Here is a 13589-nt window from a genome sequence, read left to right as displayed (position 1 = left end):
GTGTAACATTATGCTCATGTGGAACATAATCTCCCATAAAGAAATGCCATTTAATTGGCCAACTATCTGGACTGTGGTTTAATAGCTCCGACTCCAGCCTACAGCTGGGTGGGATAGGAGGAACATATACTATAGCAGATGAAATGCTGGAGCGTAGAATTCCCGAGTTCAAATTCTAACTCTGGTATTTACTCATTTATGATCCTGTGCAAGTTTCTTAATCTCTGAGCCCCCATTGTCTTATGTGTAATAACAATAATAATAATAGCTGACATTTGTTTCACATTTTAAGGTCTGCACAGAGTTTATGTTCATCTCATTTAATTTTTACAACTGCCCTGGGAGATAGGGCCGATGATTATCATCCCCATTTTATATATGAGCAAACAGAGGCTAAAGGGGGCTGAAGGAAGCTGAGTAGTTCACCCAGAGTCAACGCAGCATTATAATGAAGTGTCTGAGACTAGCTTTGTCTCCTGTGCTCTACCCACCTATGGCTGCTGTAAGGATCAGATGGCATAGAGTACATCTGCAAACTTAAAGGAATTCCTTGTCATCTTGGTCATTCTATGGGGGAGTCCTAGCTCTGTAGCCTTCCATCATTGTGACTTTCTTTAGTTTCAGGAAGGAAGACAAGAAGTCTTTTTAAATTCTTGAAATTGAATTCTATTTGAAGAAGTTTGTGATTTTTAATACAAAGAACAAATTACAATTAAATTGTACAGATGTCTTGACAGTCCCTTGATTGATATGGGAAAAAATCTCCTTTTTTCCAGTGCTTCTTTTACAGTTAATTTTGCAGGAGGGTGACTGGCAACCTGAAATTTAGGCCTCAAATAACAGAAAAATAAAGCCCCTAATGGTGGGAGAGAGCTTAGGCTGAGAGAGGAGAAGGGAAAGGGCAGTGACTGATTTTGCAAATTGCCTAAAACTGAAAACCTCCCATAAAAGGTTCATTTTCAGAAGAGGTGCTCAACATGTTTAATCTATATTGAATTATTTGCTGTCTAGGGTAGGGGGCTAGGAGGAAGGGAGGAAGAAAAAATTGGGAACACAAGGTTTTGCAAGGGAATGTTAAAAATTATTCTTGTATGTATTTTGAAAGTAAAAAGTGATTATCAAATTAAAAAAATAAAAAAAAAAAGAAGAACTGGAAAAACAAACAAACAAGAAGAGATGCTCGAGAGAGTGAACTGGGCTCTTTGGGATCTCCAAGGCCTTAAGGCATTGGCGCTCAATCTTTGGGTTTGCTTTTTTTTTAGATCTTCAATCCACTCTTTGAAAAACAACTTGCTGATCAGATTGAGTTATACTATGAAAGATGTGCTGAGATTAAAGAGATCGTGTCTCTATATGCAAACATCATACAGCAAGGGGAGGACAGTCCGAGAATGTGTAAGTATTCAGCTTTGGGACGTTACTTTTAAGCACTATGCTCTTATGCTTTCTTCCATATTGAACTACAAAGTGGACTGAAACTCGATCCCAATTGAGAATTCCAACCATGACTTGATATAAGTTAAAAAAAAAAAAATGGTTTCCAAAATTTGGAGATGGATACTTAGCAAAATTTAGCAAAGAAATATAAAAAAGTAAAAGCAAAAAGGAATAGAAAACTGTTCCATGATTTTGACCGTATGAAATTTGAGACAGTTTTGGACCACTATATTGTTTTATTCCCAACTAGATGAGCTAGTTTAGAAAATAAGGATTAATTGGAGAAAAAGAATAATTACTAGATATTTTTCCTTCATTGATGCATTTTGACCTAAGACCATTAAGAACTGTATTATTTGCCTTTACCAATGATATGAGTTTGTTTTTATGAGCTTTTGCTTTTGTTCTGTTTTTTTTTAATCCTTGAAATTGAATTCTATTTGAAGAAGTTTGTGATTCTTAATAGAAAGAACAAATTACAATTAAAGATCTCTCGACAACTATTCAGCAAGAAATTTATTTCATTATATTCCTAGGCCATAGTCATCATGTTCCCCTCCTGCAAACTTCTGTTTCTTTTTGAGAGCATCATTCTTTTATTCAACCAGCTTTGCCCTCTGAAAGTCATATTCAGATCTTTCCTTTCCCTTGAATGACCATATCTCGTCAGTTGTTGTCTTATCCCTTCTGCATGCAAGTGAGTTGGGTTTGAGGGAGGGCCTGTGCAAGGTCGCCTGTCCCACTTTTTCCTCCAGAGCCATCTGGTTCCAGTGGCAAGACATAGATCAGGATGACATGGCTTCAGCTCCCTGATGTTATGTTCCTTTTTGAGAACAAAGCACAAAAACCCAACATCTTATCCATTCTATTTACATGTCTCCTACATCCATCTTCTCTCCCCTCATGAAGTCATCAGTCCGTCATTGTCTCTTGTGTAGACTGTCATACAAATTCCAAACTGAGCTTCTAGCTTCCAGCTCTGTGATTTGCAATCCTCCCCACAGCGCCCATGATTATGTTCTTTGTTCCCCTCATAATAATGTTCTTAAAGCACAATCTGACCATGTCACCCAGGCTAAAGAACCTCCAAAGGCTTTTGATGGACTTGAGGATAAAGTAAAAACGTTTTAGTTTGGTAGATAAAGCCCAAGTCCAGCCAGTTCTCTCAGGCCCACTGAATACCACCAACTCCCTTCTTGGTTCCAAATGAACTGGCCCGCTTGCTGGTTCCCAACTCAGCACTATTTATTTCCTGATGTTTTGCCTTTGCACAGTCAGTGCCCCTTGGGTAGAATGTACTCCCTCAGTACCTCAATGAGAAGTCCTTGCTTTCTTTAAGACTCAGTTCATCCTATTGCCAATGAGAAGCCATCCCTGAATTGCTTGAACTGCTCATATCCTCCCTCTTTTATTATCCTGTATCTACTTTTCTGAATATTGGATATTCTCATTGCCACTATCTCCCATGGCTCCCATGTTCTTTAGGACAGCTATGTTCATTTTGTCTTTGTATTCCGATGTCTTGTATTTTTGCCTCCTAGTTTATAAGAGCTTAATAAATGCTCTGGGGATTGATTGGATTGGATTAGATTAGACTGGATTGAATTGGATTGGATTGGATTGAATTGGATAATCAATCGTCCCTCTAGTGTTCTAGTTGGAAGTCCAGAGCTCACTAACTACTTTCCGTGCCTTATGCAGTGATGCTGGGATTAGTCACAAGCATTTCTTCTGGAACAGGAAATTCTTAGGGGATATTTGCTCTTAGCTGCAGTAGATTACATATTCATCCCTGCCCACACAGCTCCCTACATACCCTGCAGCTGAACTATTCAATCGCCGTCAGATTGAGGGGCAAATTTTGCACATGTGCCAATCAGATGAGTTTTGTTCCAAGTTGGAGATCAGAGATGGGTTATAGGAGGGTGAAAAGGCAATACTTTGGGAAATTCAGCTCAGGAGGACGTTATATGGATCCCAGACTGCCCCTCTCACAACAAAACAAGCCAAAAATACGATACTGTCAGAAGAGGATATAGTGAAGATCGGGGAGCTAAGATATCCTGAAGCAGAAAGAAATGTGTGGGGGGTCGTGAAATATAATCTCAGGGAATGGATTCTGTCGGCCAGGGCCTTCCTTTGTCATCTGGTCTGCTCTGTGCAGAGACTTTTCAGCGTGGAGTAGCGACACATCAGATTTCTCTGACTGCCTCCCTCTGAGGAGTCTGTCTACCTCAGGCTCCTCTTGCTCCGCTCCTCAGACAGAGCAGGTAGTTCCCCCGTCGGTCCTAGAGGGGACCAGCTGTTCATTTTGCAAAACCACTTAACAGTCATCACTAGCTCTGGCTTTCTTCTGCTCGGCTTGCCTCCAGAGATGTGACCCAGGGACAAGGGGCACCCTTTCCAATTCCTTTCTCCTCAAACAGTCCATCACCAGCAGTTTACACGAACTCAGCCCCCTTTCTCCCTCTTCCTTCCAGCTCCCAGGTTTTATTTCAAGTTTGTCTTGGCAGGGAAAGGGCTCAGAGAGGGGAGAATATCCTATTTCAACACACACATATGAAACAGGAAGGCAGATTAGGGTGATGAAAAGAGCACTTGCTTTGGATTCGGAAGGCCTCCTTCAGATCCTGGCTCCGTAACACCGGCCAAATCACTCACCTCTCTGAGCTACACTTGCCTCTCTTATAAACTGGGGAAATTCAATTAGGAAAAGGTTACAAAAATCATCTCTGAATAGACGAAGCAGTTTGTTCCTGCTCCCTCTCTGTTACGAAGTTGTCGTGGGGATCAGTGAGACAATGTCTGTCACCACAAATAGTTTCCCCACAAATAATCTTTTGAAGTCAGCTATTATTATAACTTCTTATGTTTCTCTTTTTTTTTTTTCTAGGTAACCACAAAAACTACTATTTAGACCTTAATGGTAGATATGGAAAATTGTCAACTTGCCGGGCCCTTCCTTGGGGAAAAGAGCTGAAGGACAGATACCTAAATTTGTTCCAGATTTTGCAGGAAAAGGATTTCTCCTCTGGTAATTGAGTCTTTGTCTTGGCTTTTTGAAACTGCTTTGGAAAGCTCCCATTTAGGGGTATTTCAGTGTGTTCTCTTTGCTGGCTTAAGTTTCTAAGTGTTTCCTTGAACTAGATATCCTTGGGTATTTCAGAATTAAATTCTGTCCACGTATACAAGTAGCTCTCAGTAAATCTGAAAGTGATACTACACATATCTATCTATTTGTATGGATATATCTATGTCTATCTGTATATATGTGTAAAGTATATATGTATATATATATATATATATGTATATATATATATATATATATATATATATATATCTCCATTACTCAAAGCTGGACCCTATATTTGGAAATCATAAATTGTAATTTAAGTCCTTCCCAACCCTGAAATCTTTAAAGCTGCTTTCCATAGACTGTCATCATCTCCTTAAATATCTGCTGACTTGATTTTAAGGATTAAGTAGATAGTAAAAATTAGAACTAGAAAGGGAAGAGGTTTGGTAGTCATCAAGTATCCAGAGGGATGAAAGAATAGGCAAAGATTAGTCTGAAGAAAAGAAGGCAAAGAAAAAATGTGAAAGTTATTATCAAATCAAGAAGCAGCATAGTTCAATGGGAAAGAGTGCTGGATTTGGAGTCAGAGACTCAGCTCAGCCATTTATAATTCCCATCACCTTAGGCAAGCCACTGAATTTCTCTGACCTCAGTTTACCAGTCTGTAAAATAAGACGGATTGGACTAGCTGATGAGGTAGAAGGAGGGGTCATGTTGTTCTGGGTCGTTTCCAAAGCCAAAGTTAGGTAGATGTTATTGGGAGACTTTTCAGACATAAGAAAGGCTGTCCTAACAACCAAAAGTGTCCAAAAGCATGATGGGATGCAGAGCTCCCCACCGCTGGAAGATGGGGCTTTCATTAGGAGGGATGGGTACCATCTGTTGGAGATCTCAAAGAAGGAGGTCAGTCCTGCATTGGATGGGCCATCGGGCTAGATGGACTAAGGTTTCTCTCAGGTGCTGTAATTAGCTTTCTGACATGTTTAAATAAGACTGTATTTCTTACAAAAGATTCATAAAGAAAGCAGTATTATTTTCTACTCTTTCAAAAACCTTAAAATCATTTTTTAAAAAAAAGCTAAGCAAGTGATACTAATTGGCATCCTTTCATGTTTCATTTTCCAGTTCAGAAAGACTTCTTTTAATCTAAATTTAAATTTTTGTCCAAGTGTCAGGAGCTCTGACATCATTATTTTGTCAGTGCCTGAGGTCTGACAACTAAAGAGGAATGTAAACTGGGATTGTTGGCTCTTTTAAGAGACTCCTATGTATGTGAACGTCAAAAATAGATAGCATTTGCTCCCAACTCACCGGTCCCAGCGCATCGGGAGCCCTTTAACATCCCAGGCTTGCATCCTTCAGGATGAGAGGTGTGGAGAAAGTGGGACTTGTCATTGTGCTTCTCCTTCAGGCCTCTTCTGGCATTAGCTCTGCTTAGGTCCTGCTCAGAAGCAGCCCACTAGGTCTGCTTTTCCTCCGGCAAGCCTCGCTTCCCCCGGCACGTACAGACCTATATTCCTTCCTAGCCGTTCTCCTGGGGCAGAAGAGTGGGCCAGAGGAGAAGCACGGGGGCCTGTCCTGCCAGCAGCCCCTCTCCTTTCCAAAAAAGAAAATGGAACCTTTTCCAGAGACGGGTTATACCTGACCCGGGGCATTCTGTTGGCTCGAGCCAGAGCCTTCCCATTAGCACAGAGAGAGAGGCTGGAAGGAGATATACGCCGAGTTATGTAACCAGCAGGAATAAATGGCATGTAAATCTCATTTTATAGTTTCTAATAAATAAATTTAGGTTTTAAAGTATTTTTACCCCGGTTTCCTGCGGAAAGAACAGAAATCAAATTGGTGAGACGGGTGCCAGTTCCCTCCCTCCTCCTGACCTCAATCTGTCCTAAGTACCTCGCACAGCCTCCCAATTTCACTAGGTAAAATTGATCATTGGCTGACCGGAGCCGATGAGAGGCTCTGTTTGGGTTGCTCTTGTAATCCTTGCCTTGTTTGGAATTCATCTCCTCCGTGTCAGCAGCTTCCATTAGCACCTTTCAGCTTACAGAGAGCCTTTGTTTAGTCAGTCAACGGGCATTTATTATTTACTCTGTGCCAGGTTCCGTGCCAAACACTGGGAAGGCGGAGAGGGGAAAAAGCAGTCCCTTTTCTAGGAGCTCACGTCCTAATGAGGGAGGGAGACAGATTGTGGGTCCCTACAATCCCTGGGCAGCTTCCACTCAGTTCCCACCACTGGACATGAGGAAAGCATGTGAGAATTCGGGCATCTCTGTCCCATAGTCATCGAAGGGGGAAGGAGGAATCTTAGAAAGAATCCAGCCCAAGCAGTTCCTGCTTTATCAGCAACAGTAGTTGGGAGCCTACTGTGTGCCAGGCACTCCATTAACCACTAGAGATACAGGGGGAAAAGATACTCCCCGACCTCAAGGAGCCTACAATCCCATCAGGAAGGACTGCAGAGAAGGGGAAGCCAGAAAGGTGGGGTGGGGGGAGAGGAAGAACCTCAGAGGGGACCAAGCCAGGACATCTCGTTCTGCGATGATCAGATCTAGCAAGTGAAACGTGAGGTGGAGAGTCCAAACCCTGCAAAGGAGAACTTGGGGGAGAATTTGACGTTCCAGCCTCCAGCCCACCAATCTTTGATAGAGAGAATAAAGCAAAAGCTTAAATTGAGCGATGAGGGATTTGGGCCAGACATAAAGAAAACCTCCCCGGAGGTAAAGCTGGAATTGCTGAATGGATCGCCACAGGAATTGGTGAAGTCATTGCCAAGGGCAGAGCTAGGAGCAAAGAGAGGTAGAAGCCACCAGGAGCAAACTTAGATTTGAATGAGGGTTCTTTCATGACGGCTGCTCAGAGAGGATGAGCTGGCGGCTGTCACATCAGGGCTCCCCGGAACGGGAAGGATTCAAAGAAAACCTTGAAAGCCACTTGTTAGCCACTTTGTGGGGCAGATTCTTGTTGAGGTTTGGGCTGGGCTGTAGGAGCTCTCGAGTCTCTTCCAACAAAGAAACTCTGGGGTTCTCTGAAGTCTTATGAACCAGGAGAAGCTCGTTGGGCACAGCCCCGCTTTTAGGCCATAGCCTATGATTTCCTGGCTATGTATGCATATAGATATACTCTCTCTCTCTCTCCAATCTCTCTCTCTCTCTCTCCTCTCTCTCTCTTTCTCTGTATGTCTGTATGTATATATATATATATATATATATATATATATATATATATATGCCTGTGGGTGTGTATATAGATTTAATAATGTGTGTATTTAAGTGTGTATATAGGTTTTAATAATCAATACTTATTATGCGCTTACTGTGCTTAAGGCTTTGTGCTGAGCCCTGGGGATACAAAAACACACAAAAAATAGACTTTCCCCCTTAAGAAGCTTGCAGCCTAATCAGGGAGACAAGGTGCAAACAAATACATATGGAGCAAGCTATATGTGGAATGAATAGGAAATAATTAAAAGAGAGTGTACTAGAATTAAGAGGGGTTAGGGAAGCTTTTGTATATTTATATTCACATATACAGTTACAAAATCATAGGCTCTGTTATCTAAAAGCAGAGTTTTTGTATCCATGTGTGTGTGAGCGGCTATAGTTTTAGTATCATGGCATAAGAGTTAGAATTCTGGGTTCGAGTCCTGCCTTTATGCCTGATACATAACAAATATGGACTTGGTATCCTGGGCAAATACTTAACCTTTCAGTTCCCTACTCAATTTATAATAGATTTATAAGTTGTAGAGAAGGTCCTACTCTACACTGGCCGAGAGTCTCATCTTCCCAGAGTTCTGTATACCGATGAAATCCCGGGTCCGGTCGTTATGCTGTTTCTTTACTACCCAGACAATATTTCTGCCGTCACATCTCCTATTGTATCTCCCTCAGCACTGTCTAAGACTCTGGAGGGAAAGTCTTTGACTTAATTTTAAATAAATTAACCTCACCCTTGAAGTGGATGGGTAGGAAAAATCAAGGAGGCTTCCAATTTTTTGTTGTTATTCAGTCCTGTGTGATTCTGGGACTAGGCTGTCCATGGAGTTTCCTTGGCAAGGATACTGGGGTTTGCTGTTTCCTTCTCCAGGGCATTAAGGCAAACAGATTAGGTAACTTGCCCAAAAGCCCACAGCTAGTATCTGTGGGTTTGGATTTGAGGCTGAATTTGAACTCAGCTCCTTCTGACTTCAAGAGCCTGGCTCTCTAGCTGCTCCTAGGCAAACAGTGACTTGGCCAGGATTACATAGCTGGTTAGTGCCCGAGACTGGATTTGAACTCTGACTCTAGACCTAAAATCTACTTCTTTAACAGCCTGCTAATTGTAGCTCAGGGAGCTTCCTGTCCCTCTCTTCAGGGTTAGGCCATTATGATTGGTCAGCCTGGAGGTCCAGTTCCTCATCAGGTTCCCTTCAAAACTAGCTCCTCGGTATTTAGCAGATTGAACCTTCTTCTAATGAGCTTTTAATTTAAATGCTCATAAATGGGAGTCCCATAATTATAGTCAAAATGGCACAGAACTCTCTACTTTCCTTCTCTCTCTTGCCTGTATTTAAGATTTGCACGTATTTAAAATGTAGGCGTTCAGTTTGGGAGCACCACAAGACTTTGCATGGGCTGCTGTGCCAGGAAATTGGCCGAAGGCTCAGGCTGGCCGGGGTGGATCAGAGCGAGGAGGCCCCTGAGTCAGAGAAGTCCAGCCCAGAGCAGAGATTTGGTCAAGGAAAGGGTCCGGGTTGAAGCAAACAAAATCCTGGGTCCGGGGTGGCAGAGTCCAGCGCGTGGTGGGTCGGGAAAGGCAACTCGATGGCATTCAGGGTGTGAGCTTTCTCTCTGCTCCCTTATATCTCTCCAGGGCCCTAAAGGGCTTTCTGGGGTATCTGGGGCCCCTCTGGCAGGTGTGCTTGCCAAACCCCCACCACTTTTGGTGTCCGCAGACTCCCCACTTTCACCTGTGGCTCCCCAAGGCTGTGTTGTGCGCAGAAGGCACAAAAGCCGGCAGACTTTCCTGGCAGGTGCCCAAAACCGGGCTGGGGGTAACCAGTGGACCACAAAGCTGTTGGGGAGATAGGGGGTGTCTCCCCCAAGCACGGGACGGGTGGATAGAACAGTTTGCTTTGGACATTAAAGATGCCAAGGTCACCTGCTGGGTCCTGGGCCAGCACCGGCCACCTCGATTTTTGTCTCGCCGCCGGACTTGGATAACTCAGAAGAGGGGCCGATGACTTTGTGCAGTTGCACCTTGCTTAGATCTAAATCAGAGGCCTCTAAGTCAGGATGTCTCCCCATGATGTCATTGGTCCTTTTGGGAAGTGAAGGATCCACAACCACTTGCTGTTGTCGGAACGGCATCCAAGGCCTTCGGGGAGATCCTGTCCTGGGTCGAGCCGGGGACAAGGGTCAACCTCCCTTACCGGGGCCTCTTTCTCCCATACAAGGGCCTTCTTTCTTTGGAAGCTTTTCAACTATTTGGATGCTTCCTCTTGGAGAATATGCATAATCCACAACAGTCTTGGAAACTGCCAGTTCTGGACTGATTCACAGGGTGATAATAAAACCCTTGGCTGGGGCTTCACAGCCCAGTGCCCATTACCCACCCCAGAGTACAGATGACAAATCGTCCTCCACGACTTTGATTTTCTAGGGTTTGATTTTGTCCAGCAGCCCCATATGTGCACAATCCATCCCTTTGATGCTTGAATGACACTTGCATTTGCACTTTCTTAAAATAAAAGAACCAAGCCATCTGCGATACTCGCGGTGCCCTTTTGGAAGCTTGAACTAAAAACAATTCTCCTCTTTCTGTTCCTGACACACAATGAGCTTGGTTTCCCGTTCCCGAGTTCTGACTCTGGCTCGGTCTGCAGTTCTGTGATCCGGAGGCAAGGAGCTAATTGTTTTCCCGCTCAGCTTTCTCCTCTTCAAAGGGAGAAAGTGTCCGTGATCCCCCTGGTGGGATTGCTGGGAGAGGGAGCCAACCCGGGACCACTCCGCAGCCGTCCGGGGTTAAGTCACAACGACGGGTTGTTGTGTTTTCTGGGCTCTTGGTTTTGGAGGAGAAAGAACACAGTTCCCTTTTAGTTCCATCCCCAGCCCATTAATCTCCAGAAACGAGGCGTGTTTTTTAGTTACAGCCCAGCTAGAGAAAGTGCATATGTTAAAGCAGATGGACGAAATTAACAGTTTCATTAAATTGATTTTAAAATTGTCAGTTTCACGATGACACCAAAGCAATCATGGCGTTGGTTTTGTGCCATGATTGGAAATTCAGACTTCAAAGAATGTGTGAAACTAGCAGTTTTGTCTTGGAATTAAAATTTTTAAATTGCCTTCCCTCTCGCTGCTGAATGCTTAGTTCTCTCACAGCAAAGACTGATTCATGCATTCATTTAAGTTCGGAATTTTAATTATTTAAAAGAAATCCAAAAAAAATCTTTTATAAAGCAGATGATTTCCAAGTGTGTGAGATTTTGAGACCTAGAAGCTCAAGTCTCAGGAGTAATTCCCTTCCCCCCCCCCCCGGCCCTTATTGTCCATCCCTTGCTAACGACTGCACCGGGGCACCAACGTGACAATTTTTGGAGTTAGGGGACAGGGGCCGTGGGAGTCACGTTCTAATGAATTATTTTCCCTTCACGGAATCATAGAATCCGTGAACCGTAAGGGGCTATAGTCTAAGCCAACGTGAAGCCATCCCCACTCTAACCATCTCACCAGGGGCTGTTCAGCTTCCCCTTTACAGACTCACCGTCTCCTCAACCAGCCAAGGCTTTGATTGTTAGGAAGCTTTTCTTGATGTCAGACTAAGCTGGAGCATCTACCTCCCGCTCCTGCTCCTGTCCTTCCCTCTGAGCCCACAGAACACACAGAAGTCACCCGCCAGCCCTTCAATCCCCCCTGCTTTTCTTCAGGCTTAACAGGCCCCTAAACCGCAGTCTTTGGGGCTTTAAGCCAAACGGATGGTCTTATTCAGGTTTTTGGCCGCACAGGTGAGGTCCGGGCGAATGACATCTTAATGTTTAAAAATCCTTTGCTGTGAATACCCATCGGGAAGCCCGTGAGAAAAACTTATATATTTAAAAGTAAATCTATGAATAAGTTGGGATGGGATTTATTTTTAAAACTTCACTTGGATAGTATAACTTCTATTGAATAGAGATAGGAGATTAGATTTGTTGGGTAAAATAAGATTCTTAATTGCAGTGGGTTCCATGGATCCTTGTTTCCCTGAGGTCCATGTTCCTGTAGTGATGGAGATTGCAGCCTATCCCTGCCATCTCTTTCCAAGATGATTTTTACCCATGACTTCCTACAGTGTCAACACAAGCAATTTGCCCAGTGTAGATGTTTGAGGGTCTTCCTCCCTTTCTTCTGAAGTAATGAGAACACCAGTAAATCACTGGGCTTTCTACTTGCCATTTCATTCTACAAGATTAATTCATCTTTTCTATTGTAGATTTTCCTAAAAGGGTCTTCCTCCCTTTCTCCTTAAGTAATAAGAACACCAGTAAGTCACTGGGCTTTCTACTCGCCATCCCTTGTTCACTCTGCAAGATTAATTCATCTTTTCTATTGTAGATTTTCTTAAAGAGGGTCTTCCTCCCTTTCTCCTGAAGTAATGAGAACACCAGTAAGTCACTGGGCTTTCTACTTGCCATTTCATTCTACAAGATTAATTCATCTTTTCTATTGTAGATTTTCCTAAAGAGGGTCTTCTTCCCTTTCTCCTGAAGTAATAAGAACACCAGTAAGTCACTGGGCTTTCTACTCGCCATCCCTTGTTCACTCTACAAGGTTAATTCATCTTTTCTCTTGTAGATTTTCCTAGACATTTTTCACTCTTGTTGTTCTTCATTGTCCCTTCCTCCATGTTGCAGGATACTCACACCCAACATATGATGCTCCCTGGCAACTTGTGATAATCCATGAATTGAATTGTGCTAGGCAAAAATCGAGATCTGCCTCCCAAACCTTGGAGTCACTCTCTCATTGCCTGAAAACTCTTGATTCATGGTGGTGACTGACCCCTTCTCATAGAATAGGACCATCATATTTTCCTCCCCACTTCAGCCGGCAAAGTGGTGAGAGCCAAACATTCTCACTCTTCACGGCTCAGTGGCTTGAATGATTGAGGAAAAGGACATGTTGGTAGTTTCAAGGCCATAGCCCACCTCCAGTTTGTTTATATTTTCAACCACATCTTTTCTGTTCATCTTCCCAAATGACTTTTGCTATTTTCTGTTTTGATTCCTCAGTGGTTGGGTGGAAAATCTAAAATAAAATCATGAAAAAATATTTTGGACTTCATAGGAAAATTCCTGTTGAGTATCACGGTTTCCAAGAAGATAAGAAAGAGCTTAAACTAGTTGAAAATAGCTCTTTAAAAGTGAATCATGTGTGGGGTTGAACACTCAGAAGAAGTTTTTATAATACAAGGCCTGGCACAGGGCCTGCCTTGCACACAGTAGGTTCTCGATAAATACACGAATGAATGAATAATAAATAATAGACTAGAGAATTAGGAGCTGGCGGTAACTGGAATGGCAGAAGCATAAAGCCCTCAAGTTTTGCCCAAGTGCTAATAAATTTATAGGTTCCCAGGAAGGCTTTGGAAGGTGATATGTAGCTTCAGAAATCTGAATAATCAGTTCCTGGCTCACAGCGGTGTTTTTAAAGAAAACTGGCTACTTAGGTCTTATATATGGCTGTGCCCGGGAAGGAATTGGAAGCAAAGGGGACAAGAAAGCATCAGTTCAAAGGGATGGGGCAGGAGAACCTGGGGACTCATACAACTTTTTCAGAAAAACCGAGGAAATGTTAGAAGGAAAAAAATACCTTTCTGAGGAAAATCTAATAGAAGTAACCTCTCTTAAGAGTTTCAGTGGTCCTGATTTGCCAGTGAGTCACACCGAATAAATTGCTCTCTGGGGGGGATCTTTTCAGCTATATATGGCAAATCAGTTTTCCCAGGGCACCAGACAGTCGTTCAGAGCCTAGGAAGAAGTCATTTGCAAAATGACGTCTTAGCATCCCAGAAGAGTTTAATTTACCTCCCCTGAGGGTGGTTTACCTTGACT

The 13589-nt window shown here is 43.0% G+C and overlaps 1 protein-coding gene across 1 annotated transcript in view; it reads left to right on the top strand.

Moving 5' to 3' along the window:
• The window catches only part of SEL1L3 (SEL1L family member 3), a 111097-nt gene that overhangs the window by 47690 nt on the left and 49818 nt on the right, over positions 1-13589 (top strand). The window contains exons 8-9 of the mRNA XM_031943941.1: positions 1263-1395; positions 4331-4471. Coding sequence (XP_031799801.1) covers positions 1263-1395; positions 4331-4471 — 274 coding nt within the window. The remainder of the gene's footprint in view (positions 1-1262; positions 1396-4330; positions 4472-13589) is intronic.

This window comes from Sarcophilus harrisii, chromosome 6 (assembly GCF_902635505.1).
Source record: "Sarcophilus harrisii chromosome 6, mSarHar1.11, whole genome shotgun sequence".
Taxonomy (NCBI): domain Eukaryota; kingdom Metazoa; phylum Chordata; class Mammalia; order Dasyuromorphia; family Dasyuridae; genus Sarcophilus; species Sarcophilus harrisii.
This window is presented reverse-complemented; position numbering and strand designations above follow the sequence as displayed.